Source organism: Coloeus monedula (genome assembly GCF_965178545.1).
Source record: "Coloeus monedula genome assembly, chromosome: 2".
NCBI classification, from domain to species: domain Eukaryota; kingdom Metazoa; phylum Chordata; class Aves; order Passeriformes; family Corvidae; genus Coloeus; species Coloeus monedula.
This window is the reverse complement of record NC_138782.1, coordinates 24,231,383-24,250,817: the sequence shown is the minus strand read 5'-3', so window position 1 is coordinate 24,250,817 and position 19,435 is coordinate 24,231,383. Positions and strand designations below refer to the sequence as shown.

Below are 19,435 nucleotides of genomic sequence, written 5' to 3'. Positions count from 1 at the left end.
TTCCCTCTATAGGATCTTGAATATCCTGTGGAGGAAATAAGGTGCATGAAAAACCAGTGAATTAGCTTTCTCCTTGCCCAGAACTCATGTTGTTCCTAGGACACAAGGATGCGGCCAATATTTTGTGTTATGGGATGTATTGGCAATGAGAAGCAATGGTTTGTCTCCCTGCCAAAGAAAAAACTGATAAAAAAAAAAAAAAAAGAGAAGAGCTTTTTATGTAAATACCACCTAATTATATATTGCTCAGCAGTTATTTGTCTATGTTAACCTTTTGAAACCAAAATGGAAAAAAAATATTCCTTTTAGTACCCAAGCTAGTTTTTTAATGCATTGCTTTGCATTCAAAAATGGAAAATAAGAAAAATTTTAGTTATATTATCTTAAATATCTAGAATATCCCAGCTAGCTGGTGTGAATTATTATAGTTATCTTAGTGAGTTAATTCTGAAAATTAATAAAGAGTTTTCAAGTAAAGGTACAAAGGAACACAAGTTAATAATAATAATAATGCTTTCTTCTTTAGCAGAAAGATCCTTCAAATATATTTATTCTGAAACACTAACAAGTGAAAAAAATACTATTGTACTAAACAGCACAATCTTTTAATGTGTTCCAAGTGCTGTGTGTGGTAATTCCTGTCTTATATAGATTTCATTTTGAAATCTGAACAAGTTTTCAGGGTGCTGCACCAAGCTCTCTCAGCAGTAATATTCCTGTAGGGTTTTAAATCCAGCCCCTTTCAGCATACGTGGCTTCTTCTGAAAACTGAATGCCCACAAAAACGTGCTTGCATTTAAAATAAACAGAAATAATTAACGAGCCACCAGGATTAGCTGAATTCACTTGGATCCCAAAAGCTGGTCTTCTTGAGTTCTGTGTGGGCTTGTGGCTAACGTGGGGAGAGCAGCTCTCTGTGCAGGGGTCCACAGTTATGTGCCATTCCTGTTTTCATCTCACATTTGTGTCAGCTGCATTTCCCCTTTTTTTTTCCATTCCATTCTCAGATCATGAATGAGACCAAAATGGGGATTTTTTTTTTTTTTTTTTTTAAATCTCCCTTGAGGACAAATGCTTTTTTTTCTTCTTTATCTCTCTCTTGAGGGAAGCCTGACATAATTATGAATGACATGGGCGCAGTGTTTCTTTCTTCAAACTGGCATCACCAGGAAGTCATCATGGCTTATGTGACTAATTTCTTGTAAAAATATTTTACTTTAAAGTATGTATTTGCTGCAGCTTCATTTTTATAGTTGAAGGTAGGTAGCTACGTCAAGTTGCACCTCTACCAGTAGCTGATTTTGTCTCTTTTACAGGCTTCTTCACATCTTGCATTGTAGCCCCAAGGAAACTGTCGTGGAAAAAAAAATTTTCAGGAATATGTTGTTTGATTTCAATGAGATAAGCTCCTTGAAGCCTAAATTATGCAGAAAATTGTTAAAATAAAGTAGATGGGAAAACACAGATGCAAAGTCCTTGTTTTCAGACAAACCCAAAATTTATTTAGACAAGATTAAAATTTATTAACTAAACCTATTAAGCTCAAATAAAATTTTATTAATTCTTTGAATCACAACGTTTGTAGACATTTTCAGTCCTGTGAGCTGTAGCCTACGGGTCCTCTAAGCAGGAACTTTCTGAGGTAGTTTGAATGTACAAGTTTAAACCCTAAATATTCTTAGTCTCTCCTTTTGCATTCCTTCCAGACTCTCAAAAGAAAACAGGAACCATCACATGTCAGGATCCTAGCCTGGAAGCATCATTTATGCTTTGTAAAACTTGAAGCCTTGAAAAGATTGATAGGCCAGCATAGAAGAAATTGAGGCTGCAGTATATTTTATTTATTTATCTGAGGATCCAAAATACCATTGCATCAGTTTTTTTAATGTGCCATCTGCATTTCAATTATGAAGCTTATGACAAACTGCAGATACGAGCAGCAGAGCTGCCTGTTGGTGGTGTTTTCAAGGCAATGAAAAAAGGAATGAAGGACTTTCAAAGCAGTTAAAACATGAGGCACAAGAACTGTAGTTTGAGTTGTTGGCCTGTGCGTGTGTCTGTCCTTAGTATGGTGTCTGCCCATCAGAGCACTTGGCTTATGTACTCTTAACTCTAGGTGTCCTGGCAGTCCTAACTCGTACAGCAGCATCATGTGTCTCTTTTCCTCTTGCTGTGTCTGTGTCTCCTTTCTGTTTCACTCTGCTCAGAAATAAATGTTTGAATGCAGTTGTCTCCTTCCTCACCCCCGCAATTCTACCTGAATCCCCAGATCAGAGAAATATTTATTAAATGAAAGATCTCTCTGAAAGACCTTTGATCACACCGTTACCCAGACCTTTCCTCCCCACAGACACCCACTTGCTGTGGTTGGGTCTGGATGGGTTGCAGAAGCCCCTGGGTTCTGTGTACTACTTGCTCAGGTTCCTGCTGTTCTCCCTCTTCTGATTCTGTACTCAGCTCCTGGAAGAAGGGATTATTTTTTTGCCAAACTTTCTCTGGTCTGGGATCATTTCCTCCAGGGACAGGACAGCTCCTTTTTCTGTAGTCATTTTCTACATATTAATTAAACCAAAAGGATTTTTGTAAAGTGGTTTTTATCCTTCATGAGCATTATTTGGGGGGAGAATAACAAATAAATTTTAATTGCTCTTGTCACTTCTTTGTTCAAGCAGATTGGTCTCAAACTTTTTTTGCTGCTTCTGGTGTTGAGACCCGTAAAGATTGCATTTCCTTCAGATGAAGAGTTTTATAGGACCTAGAACTTAGCTTAGCCTGATTGCATCTGAATGCCAGCTTTTGTCTTAGAAAGGGTGGCAGATATGACTCATTAGTAAGTCAGTTCTGCTGAACAGCTGTTTGCATAATTCTTTCAGTCTGTAATCTCAAGAAGCAAAGAAAAACCTTCTTCCCTGAATGTGTATGTGTATATACATGCATATATATGTGTATGTACACACAGAGAACTTATATACTTAGAAACCCATGGGGTTTGTAATACATATTTAGAAATAGAAGTGTTTTTTTGTTACGTTTCTGCATGTTTTTAGTTTGAGTAGTTGTGAAAGAGAGTGAAAAGAGTACTTCAGTTCTTCAGCATGTTGGGTACTAGTCTCCAGTGTAGAGTATACTCATACGTTATAAAAACCAAAAAGAAAAAACAAGGAATCACAGAACTATAATACAAATATTATTGCGATCTCTTTCAACATCAAGGTCCAAAACCGTGTGTTTTGAGGCTGGAGAGTTGTTTTCTAAGTGTTAAAAGCATCCTGGTGTGCCTTTGAACTGAGAACTATGATTTCCATTCCTTGTAAACCAAAGCTGAAATAAAAACTCAGGACTTGAGCAGTAGCTGGGCCATATGAGATGTATCTTTATACATGTAAAGGGAGAGTGCCCTTGTCAAATGGCAGCAGAACTATGGCAGTTAAGGAAGAAATCCAGGCTGAAAAATGGTTTTCAGAAACTTTGAGACACATCTGACTTTTTGACATCACTTTTCAAGTGACTGCCAGGAAGCACAAGCTAACTCCTGGCAAGCTGGGTAGTGGAAGAAAGCACTCACTGGATTTTATCAGAAGCATAATTTGAGGTGCTTCTATTTTAATCTTCTGGTAGAAGAGCTGAGAGTAATGAACTGTTGTGTTACATCATTTCAGAGAATGAAGTGACTGGAAGATGGTACAAAAACATGTATTCAGAGCCTGGTGTGGAACAAGGAGATGAGCATTGGAGTGACTGGTTTGACACATACTTATTTCTGCCTGATTTCCATGTGAGACAACAGTTGACTACCAGAGGCCAGCTTTCACACTTTATAACCTCTCCTTATTTTCCTGAGTCTCTGCAGACCCACTTAGTGGATGCAGCTCTCTGGCCAGCAGGCTGGCTTTTGTCAGTCAATGCCATAGACTCCTTGCAAGGTCAGAGAGCCAGAGGATAAAATCCCTGACCTAGAATTGTCTTCTGTCCTCAGAAAATGACGGTGCTCTTTGAAAGACTGTTTTCTCTCGTTTTGATAGAAGAAAAGTCACAATATTCTATGTCTTGATCTGCAAAGCAAAGTTCAGCATGGCCTCTACAGAGAGATGCCTGCATGAACATAAGAATAACACAAAACTGCACAATTTATTGACCAGGAAGCTTTTCTAAATTATACAGGAAATGAAAAACTGACATTGAATCAAAATGTGATTTGTGTTGTCACTCTCCTTTCCCCAGTGTTCTGATTTCAAGCAAAAAAAGTATGTTGTGAAAGCAATGCTTGTGTGCTTTTGGAGCTCTGGTCATGCCTGACCTCTTCACTCTGAGCTCAATCGTCTCTGCCTCTTTTCTCTGATACTCTGCTAAAGCTTGTTCCCAAATGTGGCTGCAAAGCCAAGTAGCTGGGATGTGTGGGTGTAGTGCAAGTGAGGACTTGATCTCAGACACGCTTCACGTCTATCCTGAGATACAGTACAGAGGCAGTCTAAGATTTCACCTAATTCAAAAAATAGGAATTTTCTAAAATTTTTAAATCTTTCAAAATTTTGTCTCAATTCTCTTCACTATCAAAAAAAAAGGGCCTGATTTTTTTTCACCATTATGAAGATCATTAAAGAAGAAAAACAAATTACTACAAGTATAACCATATTCTATTATTTTAAAAATCATTGTGCAGAGAAGCCTTGATTGGGTGCCATGTTCTGGGTGACCCACCCTCTGCTCAGTCCTCAGTCACCTCATATGAAACAAGTACTAGGCAAAGCTCTGGAAGAAGGTAACGCAAGCAAAATAATCTGCATAATTTAAGAATTTAATCTGTCCACATCCCTGTTCTAATGCTGACTGGTTCCGTACTGTTGAAGCAAACTGATTTTTAAACCAATTCATTTTGTGTATGGAATAAAAACCTAGAAAAATTGCCACTGAGGAGGTCATTTAACTTTAATACTGGAAAATAGTTTTGATAAGTCAAGAAGTTCCCATGTTAAGATCACACAAAATGTTTAAGCGCTGCACTGTATGATGACTGTACAGATTATATAGAATTTTCATAATTCTGCTTTTAGATTAAAAATGCACAGTTACTGTCACTAATGTGTCAGTCAGGATAAGCCAAAGATCTCAAGTGACAGAAAGAATTGAGGGAGGGAGGGAGGGAGGGAGGGAGGGAGGGAAGGAGGGAAGGAGGGAAGGAAGGAAGGAAGGAAGGAAGGAAGGAAGGAAGGAAGGAAGGAAGGAAGGAAGGAAGGAAGGAAGGAAGGAAGGAAGGAAGGAAGGAAGGAAGGAAGGAAGGAAGGAAGGAAGGAAGGAAGGAAGGAAGGAAGGAAGGAAGGAAGGAAGGAAGGAATTCAAACTCATGACAAATGAAGTTTGCTGTAGTAGTAAGGCGTCAGTCAAAAAAAGAGGCTGACGACCAAGAATTAAGGTGTCAGAGAACTGAATGTGACAGCTGTGACAGTGAATAATAAGCCTGCTACTTGAGGGCTAAGGCTGACATGCTGGCCCTCAGTGAAGTTAGTGGAGCCTTGGTTTTCATTCCGGGCTAGTGAAGTGTTAATATCCAATCCTCCAGGTAGGTTTGTACGGTGGACATAGGGCAGGAAATTACCCTGAAATTAGTGCCCTGAAATGTACAAGAGTTAGGAGATATGCAATAAATTATTTTCTTCTAAAATTTTTCTTGGGAATAGTCTTGGATGAGGATCTTCTTAGCTAAAGAAGGCTAAAACTGACCACACTAAGAAGAAAAGTCATCCTCTGATCCAAAGAACTGAAAACGCAGTCAGCCTTCCTGAAAAATCTGCAAGCAACATTCAAAGACATTATGAGACTGTAGTATAGACCTCAGTAAAGCAATAACCTTACCCACCTGTCACCCTTGTTAGTCAGGAGGACTCTTCCAGATGACTCTGAAGGAATAAAATGCAGCAGCTTTTATTAGTATCTGTGTCTGGCTTCTCCCAACATGGTCACAGCCCAGGAGAAAGCATACCATTTGTGTGTTTGAAAACAACAGCCCAGTGATGATGAGGTCATCATCTAAGCCTTTATGACTAAAACTGTGCTTAAAACAATCCATAAATTTACAAATGTGAATCAGTAAATATACAAAGAAAGTCAATGAGAAACACTGGCAATAAAAAACCCCAACTTATATGTGGTATACAACAGATTTATTTAAGAAGGTGAACATTTTGTTTAATAAGAAAACATCTTTAATTTGGAAAGAAAGAGTAAGCTGAGGGGTCTGTAAGATCATTAATTTCTTGAATGAGACAAATTAGAAATTGCTATTCAAGTGTTCCTCATAACATAAGAACTTACAAAATTACTTTGAAGTACATACAAACTCTCAGAAGGGAAATGCTTTTTAAATGATCCACAAGTAATTTGCAGATCTCACTGCCACAGAATGACTTGGCTCCTAAAATACAAGTGAGCTCCAAAAGAAGTTAGAGAAATTAATGGTAAAGCAATTCACCCAAGCCAATCTGAACACCATGATGCAGATGCAGCCTCCTACTCAGAAAGTCCCTAAAAGTGTGCATAGTCAGAACTTAGGAGGCTGTACGAAAAGGAAGCATCTCTGAAAGCAGCCCTGATTATTTTCCTGATTAGCAGTTGGATAAAATCAGAGACATAATAATAGCAGCTAATTGTCTTTTGTAGCCATCTGTTGTGCTTTGGGCAGTTTTGGGTTAAGTTGTATTATTTTTTTCCTGGAAAAATATAGGTATGGTAGATGAAGTCAGGAAATGCATAGCTGTAGTGGGTCTTTGAGCAGTTTAGATTGGAATACCTTTCGTATAAAAGGCCTTGAGGTACATATGGCTTCAAAAATGTGCAGTGATGATAAAAGCCCTGAAAACATTTTGCATCTGGATTTGTATAAAATTTGGTCTTGCTAGACTGTCTAAACAGGTGCATTGCTCTGGGTAGCGCCGTCATCCAGTACAAGAAACTGTAATGGAACAAGAATGGCTCCAAAAAATTACATTGATCCCATGTCCTCACTGCAGGGCGTGTTCCCATGTGCAGGTACCAGGACTTGTGACAGCCCTTTTCAGTCCCCTGAAATGTGACAGTGTTCAGGCTGTACTCAGCATGCTCTGTATAATGCAGTACACTGGGCTTTGTAAATCAAAGGAATATCTGTGTTGTGTAAATTACAAAATCAATTCAATGGAGGGTTTTCACTCTCCTTAGTCTGATGTGTCCCTTCTTACACAGATGGAAACACCTGTCAGTACCAGTGCTGCTGTATTTGCTCCTGCCAAGTTGTACATCTTGTACAAATGCAGAAGAAGATTTATCCTTCCAACACAAAGGAAAATTAAATTCTCTCTTCCCCCTCACTTCTCCCATCCTTTTTCCTTTCTCAGTAGGATTGAGAATTACACTTCTTCGATGTCTGCCTGTTATTAAAAAAAAAAAAAGCCCTAAAAAAAAGTTAAAGTGAAAGCTGTTAAAAGTCTGCGTAAAAATACCCCAGCTGGCTTTCTGTTGACAACCCTGGATGGTGGAAATGGTTTAGGTTTGGCAGCAAGATCCCTGTGGCTGCAGAGGGGCAGCAGTGGACTTCAAAATGGTTACTTTGTGCAGCTGAGCTTTGAAAATGGCAAACTGGAAATGTTGGATTTAAGTGGATTTAATGTTGGATTTAAGTCCCACAATAAAAAAATAGATGTCCTAGTTAATCCAGCATTCATTACTTCATAATTTCTGTCCAGATCAACAGTGCGGGAATTGTTTAGTAACACAAATGTTCTAATTTGCAAATTATCAACGTATTTTGGGACTAAAAAAAATTATTGCTACTGTACAACACTGTTCCTCTGCAACAGACTGCTCAAATGGAAGATGGTTCTGGTCTGTCCTATCACTGAATATATTTATGTACCTAATGATTGTTGGATGTCTTGCCAGACAGGAACTATTAGTTAGTTAAAATGCTCATTTTCATTTTGTGGTATTGCTTCCTCTGTTGTTCTTTTGTTAGACACCAATAATTTTTATAAGGATCATGATTAGAAATAAATAATGTTTTAAAGTTTTAAAGTTCCAGAATGAAATGCAGACTTATATTCTTTGAAATATTTATTGCAAGTCTAAAAATACTTTTTCCTGGTGTGTATTGTTTAACTCAAATACCAGTATATATCTGCAATCGTGATGTAACAAAACAGGAATACATTTTGTAATAAGAATTTACAGTAGGTGACACTGCTGTAAGAGGAAACCTTTATTATTTCTTGAGACTATGAAAATGTCACTAGTGGCAAGCTTGTTGATTTTAGTTGCTAGAACTGAATTTTTTGAGAACATTTCTGAAGTACATAGTTGTATGGACATACATGTTTGATATTTGACTGATTTTTTTTGTTGCTAGAGTGAAAGTTTTATAATTGTATGTGTCATTTTTTAAATTATTGAATTATCTGTTATACAAAAGTGTTTTCTTTAATTGGAATTAATCTGATACAGAAGAGTGCATGGGCATTTTTTCTTGGTGTTTTAAAATGACTGTTTTTAAGAAGTCCACTTGCTTGCCTAACACAACACAGGAACACTGTGGGAAACTCTTATCATAAATTTTGTCTAATGCATGTTTTTCTTCACCAAACACTTGCAGCAGTAAAAATACCTGTGTTTGCCTTCTAACTAAGATAGTGATGTAACAGATATTGTGGATTTTGTATTCTGCCTAATGATCTGGACTTTACAGCTCTTCTGAATTGCCTGGAGTGGCTGCTGAAGAATAAATTGTAGCCTGACTGAGTGATAAAGCTCAAGCAGATCAACACAAATCGTTTTCTGGTTTAGTGTTTGGATCAAATAAGTGATGTAATCAATTTACTGTGTGATGTATATGAATACAATTGCTTCATGAATATTGACAAAAATCTTTTTAAACTTGCAGCAAGTAGTGGCAGCAATAAATGCAGGAATCATACCTTTAGGAAACACATCTGCTCAGATCAGTCACTGGGACTTGGGAAGTTCCTTCTTCTTTGCTGGCACTGTTATTACCACCATAGGTAGGACACAGCTTATTATCTTTTTATAGTCAATGAGCTGAAACTCTTTTGATTTCCAGTGTTTGCATATATTTGTTAATGGTAAATCTTCCAAATCTTCTGTTTTAAGTAGAGAGTTACTTTCCAGCTGCATGACAGAAGTATTTGCTGTCTGTAAAGGAGCCCCTGCTGAGTGATTTTTCTGTAGAAAAAAAATGTTTCTGTATATTTCTGTCAGGTGACTGGAAGAGGTTGTGGAAACATTTTCTGGGGGGAATTTGGTCAACTGTACAGTCACAAGTGTTAAATAGGGCATGATTTAAAGCACATGTGCATTAAACCTTGACTGAGATGTATGGAATTTAAAGTCTGTGTTCTCCTGTTTGGTATTGTTATTTTCTCTCAATTCTGAAAGAGCCACTGTCCCTCTGAGCAGGTGTAAAAAGAAGCAGCTTTTGATATTTCAGTTTCTTCCCTTTGACTACAATACTGTACACATGGTATGCAGTTAAAAAATGTAATGTAGCTCATGGCTCACAAAGGGGCATTCACCAAGATAGATGGAAATTTGAAGATGAAATCATGAGAAAAAAAAAAGAGAAATGCATTACAAGAGTAATGTATAAGGAATTGTAGCATGGTTGCAATAATTACCACTATTGTGATGGAAGAGGATATTCTTTTCAAGGGTTGTCTGTACCTTTTTTCTTTCATTATATAGAAGTGCATAAGTAGCGTAGTTTTTGTGTTTGAATATATACATGTCTATATGTGTATGTATAAATATTATGCCTGTAGAATGTCTTTCCATATCTAGAGTAACTGAAACACAGATTTAGTGAAAAAAACCACTGAAACTCTTACCTCCTTGATTTGTAGCAAACTTACTGATTTTACAGTAGTACCTCCTCACAGTGATAAAAAACCCCAAGTATTGAAAAATCTAATTAAAGTTAAAGATTATAACCAAAAAAAGCAAGAACTTTGAAAGGATAGCTTTGTTATCAGTCTTATGTTGTCCTCTTTGGACAACACTAAAATTTATGTTGTAAGCATCTATGGTCCTGTAGAAAGAGCATAATAGTTGTTTACCTTCCCAATAAGGATAAAAGTTAACATATGAAAAGGAATTAAAAGTTCAAAAATTATTTAAAAGCAGTGGAACATTTTGTCTCACTATCTTTTTTCCAAGTAAAACTAAGGTTTTTCTAAATCAAAGTGTTTCCTGATTTAATCTATTGACCTGATTCTATCAAAACATGTGTGAGTCCGGCGTAGAAGAGAGCAGGGAATCTGCAAAGGCATCCAGGCCTGTGATCCACTGTTCCCAAGAGGCAAGATAACCCAATAGGAAATGCATTTGAAAATTAGTATTTCAGGTCATTTCTGCAAACCAGAGTTGTCAGAAGCAGGTCACACTAGGCAACAGTAAATATTTGTTTCGGGTTTTGTGATAGCAACATGAGAAAAAATGGATGAAGAAAGCCTTCCATAAAATATTTTGGGTTTAGAGTGACTGGGTTTCTTTCATCAGGGACCCTTTGTGATGGGAAACTCCCAGTCAGTTGCACTTTTGAGCTTTTCTCAGGATCCAAGGACAAGAAGCTTATGTGAAAGCTGTAGTGGTTGGTGTTGTCTTAATGCTGTGAACCATGGTTCACAGGGCTTATGGTGTGACAGAAGGTGGGGCTGTGGTGAAAAGCACTTGGAAAAGCAAATTACCTGGGAAAATGGTGGCAAACAGAACAGCTGGGTGTGCTTTCCCTTATTCTTTGTGTTATTATGTGCCAGCAAGTGATTTTGTGTTCAGAACAGTACCTTTTTGTATATGAGTAACTTTTTGAAAGTGAAGGCATTCCTTCCAGTTAGGGGCCATATGGTAACAATAATTCAATTTCTCAAGAGACTCAAAATGTGGCTTATGAGCATCTCCAGAGATTTGCCACAGGTTTCAGATAAATGCTACAAATATCTTCTGTGGACAAAGACAGGACCTTATAAATTCATAGAACAACTTTACAGAAATAATTTGCAAATGAGGTTTGATAAATATGAATAAAATTTGTAAATATTTTGTCCTTTAGTCTGTATACCTTAAGAAGTACTTGCAGATGAGAAAAGGGATTACTACCTTTAGAGGCAGTGATAGCTTTCCAGTGTCGCAGCAGATTTTGTAGCTTTCCAAACCTCTTATTGCTATAATTTTACCACATCACTTAGCCCACACTCTTCTTGGTGATATCTCGGAATCTAAGACATTCAAATGGAACTGGTGGTCTATGAATAGAATGTCTCAAACCTTTCTTTAATGAAAGCAAAGCCTTTCTTTATCAGCAGTAGCACTTGCACCCCACAAATATTTGGTTTCTGGGGAGAGAGGATAATAAATAAAGCCTTTAGCATCTGCCTAAGCAATAAGTTATTGTCTTGCAATTACTGTTATTGTTGTATCCCAGTAGTGTCGAACATCGACATGAAAAATATTGACTATCTGTTTTGGTGGCTGCTGGCAGCAGACTAGAGTCATCTTCTGGATCTCCTGTAGGTTTCCGAAAGGCACTCTGGTGGTGCCATTACATCTGTAGAGTTCCAAAGCCAGCTCACAAAAGCAGAGGCAACGCTACAGAAAACGTGGCTTAGTATTTATGTAACATTTTTTGAAGTCTGTTATAATCCTTCACGCTACCTAATAAATATTACAGTGCATAATATAAAACGAGCAAAATCAGTTTGAATGGAATATGATGTGATACTGCTACTAGATCTTTTCTAAAAAGTGGATTTAGTTGAGAGTCATAATCAAACAATTTCACAAGGATTCTTTAGAACAGATCCTTGGGTTTAGCTTTGCATTTACTACTGTGCTACAGCACAGAACTTGTTTCAGGAAGGGTTGTAGCTTTGACTGGCTCAGTTGGGTGTTCTTGCTTGTGAATATGTTTCCAGAACAAATATACCTCATCTCAACAAAGAAACGTGAAATTACTGATTATTAGTCTGTGCATATGGAATGGTTTCAGACAGTCTCTAAGAGGGAAAAGGGTAGTGGAGTGAAATAGTAATATGAAATTATCTATGAAAAATATTGTTGCATTGTTCCCTGGGATACTGTGCATACTGCAAAGTACAAAAGAACCTCTTTTTTGTCTACCTGAAAATGTCATTATCCAGTCAGTCCTCTTCTAAGATAACATGACCAAAGAAAAGAAAAAAAGAGGGTTGAGGAGAAAAGCAAGAAAAATGGTAACTTAATCATAAAGCTGGAGATAGTGCTGAGGAGGAGGGAAAAATAACCTTTAGGTCTCCTCTTTTTATTCTGAGAGCTTGTTGCTGGCACTGTGCATGATTTGTAACCTCTGGATCATTTCCTTCGATAGGTAGCTGAACTCAGAAATGGGCTGATAGACATAACCTGGACATATCCCACTTCCCCCCAGCCTTATATTTTAGGGGCGGGGAAGTTTTTACATTGGCAGCAGGGTAGAAAAGCAGACCTGTCATCTTGAAGCTTGAGACCTGTATCTAGAGAAATGAAAAAACAAAGAAGACATGCCAAGGCCTTGAGCACAGCAGTTGTTTTCCCAAATGTCTGGCTTCTCAGCACATAAAAAACATAGAGTCCTCTGTAATAGCAGAAACTGTATTACAAGAACCTCTACTAGTCTGCTATGGATCTTCAGCTAAAAGAGATGAATTATTTCCACTGTTATTCCAGCCAGCCTGTAACAATTTTTTCAAGCACTGCAAGGTAGACATATGGGAAGAGTATTTATTCAGCCTCTTGGAAGATGGAGTGTCTTGGATGGCAGTGTTGGGAGTGCCGGCAACCTTGCTGATAGCTGTGGTTTGCCAGAGTCCATCCTTTCAAACAGAGCTCCTTTAATGCCTTAGCCCTCGAGGATGCATTGCAGCCCTATTGATGTCCAAATCCAGCACTTGCTAAAAATTTGGTCTATAAATCCTAAAAGGAAGAGCACATGATTTCTTTTTGTCCTTCTCCACTTTTTGTTGTCACCAGCCCTTGATTTTCAAACGCAAACTTCTCATGTTCACTGGAAACTGAACCTCTTGAAAAGTTCATTTATGACTAAAGTCTTTAATTTGGGTTCATGCAGCTAGCTATGGGAACGTGGGGGCTTGGGCTCCAAAAGCCTAGCAACCATTATTAAAGTGTGCAAAGGAATGTGAATACTAAAAAAAAAAAAAAAAAAAAAAAATATATATATATATAAAGAAAAAAATTGTAAATATTTACACTTTAGGGACAGATGTGAATAAGATGCTGAAAGAGAGATTTATATTTTTGACTAGAAATTTCAACCTGATTAGTCATTTTTAAAGCTGCAATTAGTTACGTAGCTTCAAATGCAATTTCCGTGTAAGGAGTCATTCCTTCTGTCATTTTCCCACTGCCTGGACACAAGATTTGCTTTGAAGGCAGGGTATTTTAAAAAGTCTTACTACATTGCTTGTTGATTTGAAACAATAATAAAATCCTGCTGCTAAAATTGTCCCTTCTGGCACCATTCCACTGCATTTTTGAAATAAAAGGTAACAGAGTAATGTGCTGACAACTAAAATATACAAAATACTTTTGACATTATAAGAAGACAAATATTGTCCATGATCAGATGTATTACCTATTATGTCAGATAATTATAAAGATAAAAAAGTGCAAATGACATTGAAAAAATTGTTCTCCTAGTTCAGAAAAGTAAGAAATATCACATACTTATCTTAGAACATATTTCTTTTATTGTTTCTTTGTGCCAACAAATAAGAAACAAAGCTTTGGAGGATGAGCATGAAAGTTTCATTTTAAAAGATTGCAGCTTATCAGAGTATAAATGCTTGGATTTCTGTTTACATATTTGTAAGGGAAGAGAGAAGAAGCGAGCAAAAGAAAGTGAAGTGCAAATGCCAAGCTGATTGAGGAGGGGATTGGAGAAAAACTCCTGAAATTAAAAAAACATAAAATACATTTGCCTGAAAAATATTCTGATATGTGACTTTTCTCCATCATATTAGTAATCAAACCTGCATTTGGGTCCATTACTTAAATGCACTTGACTACTTGGTGGAAACTGGAATATAGGGCTCCCAAGAACCTGTTTCTTTCAGGGCTCCTCAACTAGAAATAATCTTCTTCATCAAGGCAAGATTGAGGATCTCAGCCTCCATTGATAGCCTGGCTGCATGCACCCAGATTTCATAGGGCTTCTAGCAGGGGTATGTGTGAGGCAAGGCTGAATATAACCAGCTGATAAGACCAGCTGCAGAGCAATGCAGAAGAAAAAGTGGTTAAAATTTATGATCTGTGAAAATGTGGTAGTAAGAGACATGCTACGGAGGTCACTGGGGAATGAAGTGGAAATGCTCCTTCCATCTCTTACTCTGCAGAGGACTCCATTGAAAACTCCTGCTGCTCTCCTGAGAGTCACATTGACTCTCTAAGTGTGTTAAACATGTATATCTCATCTGATAAGATGCCAACAGAAAGAATTTTTAGTTTTAAAAAAATCCCCCCGAGATCTCTTCAAAATTCAGTCATTCCTCCAGGTTAGTGTTGTGCTTACCTTCCCGTCCCTGTGCTGCTGTCCTTAATAGTTGTTGGAACTAAATTCGATTTTTAGTCTCTATTTGCTCCATTCTAATTTATTTTCTTTGGTTCTTTTGTTGCACTTTTGAAAAAGTGTCTGAATTTGACCCAGTTATTGGCTGTTGACAAATAGTGCTTCAATTGTGCTCTGGAGAGACCTGTTAGGATTTGGCAACGCAATTCTCCAAATATTTCATCTGAACTGAGCATACTGTCTCCCAGGGCAGTAGTGACTAAACGAGATTTCCTCTGTAATTATTTCTCCCAGGAACAGTGAGTTGAAAGTGTATTACCACTATGCCCTCAATTTTCTCCTGCATTTGCTCAGGCAGTGAGAAAGAGGGCTTATCTGACTTGAATGCTGAAGAAATAATACTTGGACTGTACAAGATACAGGAGCAATAATTAGGATAAGACTGCTGAAAACTAGGGAACCTGGGACAGTGGTGGAGGAAGGACGATGGTGAGGAGCTGAAAGGAAATTATATTAGATGAAGAGCTCAGTTAGAGACACTGAGGGCTTGTATATCAGAAAAATTGAATTAAATTGAATGAGCAAATCACAGAAAACAAATTGAGCCTCACTGACCGAAATGACTGAGAGAAAGAAAATCCTCAACAATGCCAAGGGTAGCTCTGAAATTGGAGAAGTGCAAGTTTATGGGATGATACACAGCGTTCATTATACAGAGAAGTGATTTTTTTGCTATTGTCTCTGTTTGGATACACAGGAATCTGATGTGCAGGCACATGGTAAATTGCAAGCACTTGCATGTTCTGTGGGCCATATTCAGGATCTGATATTTCTGGTGATATTGTTACTTTAAGTTATCAGCTATATTAGAAAACGTTAGGGTGATGTAGCCTCTTAGGTGTGTGAATGTACAAGAGAGTTTCTGCTTATCTGGTAAGTTCTGAATTCTGGACAAGAAATTTGGCAATGGATGGTATGAAGGGATGCTGTCTCTTTAAGGAAGGTGGTGGCATCAGTGACATTTCATATCACTTTTCCTATCTTTTTTGCCCTGATCTTTCTTTTTATGCATTTTTATTCTTTTATAATTTAGATTCAGAGCTCTCCCAACTACTTACTTTGCTTGGAACACTGAGTTTCTGACTACATTTATGTTCTGGAATATTTTTTCTGACCACCTGGAATGTTTTTCTGGACTGATGTGACTTCATTAAAATTGGTTTTTCATAAAAAAGCCTTTTAAATGTCTTTGATAAACTTCCTGCTAGGCAGCACTGACAGTTTTATTTTGCTGTGGTGTCTATTTATTGCTGGATCCTGCAAAGCAAGAAGGAGGATGCACCATTTTTGCAGTTTGATGTACTTGCACTTTCGGAGCTTTTATCTTCTCTTCGTCTCAAAACCTGAAAATAGTTGTGTTAAAACAAATTGCCAGGTTTGCAGCTTTCCATCACTCCGTTACCTTTGGTAATTTCCTAAACAACAGATTCTGTTTAAAGCAGTTCTGCTTGGAACTTCAAGTTGTGCTGTGGAGTAAAAATGTCAATTTGTCAGTTGTGACAGTCCCCAATTTACACTGCAAATGAGCAGTGAAGCTTTCACAGCTTACTCTGTTAATGCCAATGTGCTAATGGAACTGGATTTTGTGTTCTTTATTCAAATATCTCAACAATGGCTGATCAGAACAGGGTTTCTGGGGCTCCTGATCATGTCCATTTCCATTCCCAGGTTACAAAATCTTGTTGTTATCAATAAAAGAAAGGATGTGAGGAAGAATTGCCAAGTGGGGTTACGCTGCCTGCAGAATGCTAGGATGAATGGAATTATGTCCTGCTCCTTTTTTGTTTATTTTTGTGATTGGATAAGTAGTGATGCAACCAACCATGAGAATCAAATCCTATAAGCAAACAGAGGCACAGGATTTTGGAAAACAGAGAAAAAAAAGCAAATGTTTTGTGCTTTGCTTCTACATCGGGGTCACTGAGTGGGTAAGGTTTGGAGGCCAAAATAAAAGCACCTGTTCACAGCGTGCATCCCCTCAGGACACTCTGTTGGTAAGTTTTGAGCATGTTAAGCTGTTTATCTTTGTGTGCTGCTTTGTTCACAGCTGTTTCCCGTTTGTTTAGTTGAGCTGCTAAGCAGAAGTAGCTTTTAAAGAGGGAATGGCAGCTGTAATCCATCACAAGATTTTTGTGTAGTTGGTTTTGTGGGGTTTTTTTGGGGGGTATTTTTTGAGTGGGGACTCACAATATAAGACTAGCATGGGGGCACATAACCTCTTTCAAGAGCGTACCTGAATATCAGCTGAAATTCCTGCCTACTGATCACTGTAGAAAGTAGGCACTTTTTAGGTACTTTTAGCACAAGTTCTGGATTTTGAAGACATCTTGTTGAGCAGTTTTTGCAGATCTGACTGAATAGTATGTGGTTTTTATACCAGGTAAGAACATGCCTAATGTAAATCAAACTCTCTTTGCCTATCATGTTGATCTGAATGTAGGAGAGGTGGTTTTTCTTCCTGGGAACTAAGGTCTGAAGAAGGCTGCTTGTGTCATATCAAGGCTTTGGTTGATGTACATATAACCTGTGCATCTCCCAAGCCCCAGGAATGCCCCTTGGCATGCTGGCTGGTCGGAACAGGGCAGGCACTAGTGCTCATGGGGCACAGCTGGGCCTCAATATCCCAGTGGTGTGCTGAGTTGGAGAGCTCAGATCTGCTTAAGAACAGGGTCAGTTGGCCTAGGTAGACTCTTTGCCCCATATTCACCCAAATGTTTTTATGCAGACTTGGCTGAACCATTCCTAACAGCTGGAATTACCAGTTGATTCTCTTTCAATGATATCAGAAAGATAACCTTTTTGTTCCCCCCCAAAGAATATAGAAAGCATGCTATACGGGTAGCTTAAAAGACCTTAAGGATTTCTTGATGTGAACTGCTGCCAGTATAAAATCTGCTGCCTTGTGCCACCAGGATAATGGAGTAAAATATCATTCAAGTATCACTACAGCGAATGGGAATATCCATTAGCATTTTATGAAAGTGTTTCTTTTTTATACAATGGGAACTCTCTGTATTTTATAGATTTCTCATTACTGCCAGAAGCTTGATTCCATTAAAAAAAAAAACCCTGAAAACCAGAAGGGAAGCTGGGTAGAAATACAGGCAAAGGGGAAATTAACAAAACCCATTAACTTTTTTTCAGAGATTTTTTTTGTCTGTATTGAATCCTCTTGTGCTTTGGAAAATCTCACCCTCTGGTGTCATCCTTTTTCCAGAGCTGTATGAGTTGGTATGACTGCAAGCAAAGTTGTAGTTTGCATCTGAGTGTGTGTTAAAAATCCATATTTTTCAAGAGTACCAGTTTATTTCTACAGTAACAAGCACTGCATATGCAGATATATGCACAAGATCAAGAGGATAAAAATTGATAAATACGGATTTGAACTGCTAGTGCAAATATAATTGTTCAGTACAATATTACACTCTGATGATTTCAATTTTTCATTTGTCAGAAGCAGACAGTTACAGAAGACACACATTAATTGCAAATTAAGAGTAAGATAGGCAGTAAGGAAGACTTGGGGGATGCATAATTTAGGTGATAGTGTAGAAAAGTCCTATATGTGCATTACCTACCTTCTGGTCATGCTGAGTTTCACCAATGAATAGATGCTTTTCCAGGTGTGAAAAAAAAGTGATGTAAGCTAGAGGGAGGGTAATTGTCTACTACATACTAGCTAAAAGCAAATAAATTGTGTGGTAGCACAGCTATAAGCCTGTAAAACAGGATGAGTTACTGTCTTGCTCAAGGTGTTCTTATATGGAGCACTAGTGGTTAAAATTTTAGTCTGGGCTTGCACAGCAGGACTGGGGAGAATAACATGTTTTTCCTTCTAGCTAATTTATTTTGTGAAAATCATCCTCTTCTAGGTGAGGCAGTCTCTTTTTTTTTTTTTAATTTGTTTTTGTTTGATTGGGGGTTTTTTTTAAGAGCAGTTAGAAATACTCCTTGGTGTTTGTAAGAAATCAGCATCTTAAGTATTTTGATTTTTGGTTCTGTGGGGACAAATCTGCAGATTGTTTCTCCTTCATGGCTTCACAGGAGATGTGATTCCCTCCCTTTTCTGCACTTGTGTGGGATTCTGATGAGTTTTGCTGGATCAGTAACCAGAGCATGGAGAAAGCCAAGTGTAATTAAAGACAAGACACTACTTCATTTAGACATCTTTGCTGCAGTTTCTTCGTAGCAACAACACAAACTGTGTAAATTCAAGTCTCCCTGGACAGAAATCTGATCATGTTTTCAGTTAGTCTGCCTTACCTGCAGGGATCCTTACTAAAACCAGTTGTCCATCTGAAAACAGTAATTCAATATGCTCAGATACTGTGGGTATGGGAGTATCCCTTCAATATTTAGAGGGATAATAAAGAAAGTATTTAGCACTGTAAGCAGGAAAAATAATTGCAATCTTGAAAATTTAAATACTTTACAAAACCTATCCATGCTGAGGAGGCTTTTAATGCTTTGAATACAAGCATAGTTTTCATCCCACAGAACTTGGTACTCTTCATAAAATGTGCATTTTAAGTTCTAGTATCCCGTTTTAAACCTATGTCTGGTTAAAGATGATATGATTTGAAAACACTGGTGCTGTTTTGTATCTGCCAGAATGTCATGGGGATTTCTGAAATTGTAACCAAAAGGAAGAATTAGGTATGTTGGCTTAGTCCTTCCTTGTTTCTGATAGCCAGGCTTCAACTGTGACTTCTGCATAATTGCTTCCTTGCTGTCATCACCTGTTGCTGCACAGATTTTTCATTTTACTTCCTTTCTCCAGGCATATAATCTGAGTTTCCA

The 19,435-nt window shown here is 37.7% G+C and overlaps 1 protein-coding gene across 1 annotated transcript in view; it reads left to right on the top strand.

The window, feature by feature from the left end:
* Positions 1-19,435, top strand: part of KCNK2 (potassium two pore domain channel subfamily K member 2) — a gene marked incomplete at both ends in the record, with an annotated part of 103,449 nt that overhangs the window by 34,787 nt on the left and 49,227 nt on the right. The window contains one exon of the mRNA XM_082302587.1: positions 8,906-9,023. Coding sequence (XP_082158713.1) covers positions 8,906-9,023 — 118 coding nt within the window. The remainder of the gene's footprint in view (positions 1-8,905; positions 9,024-19,435) is intronic.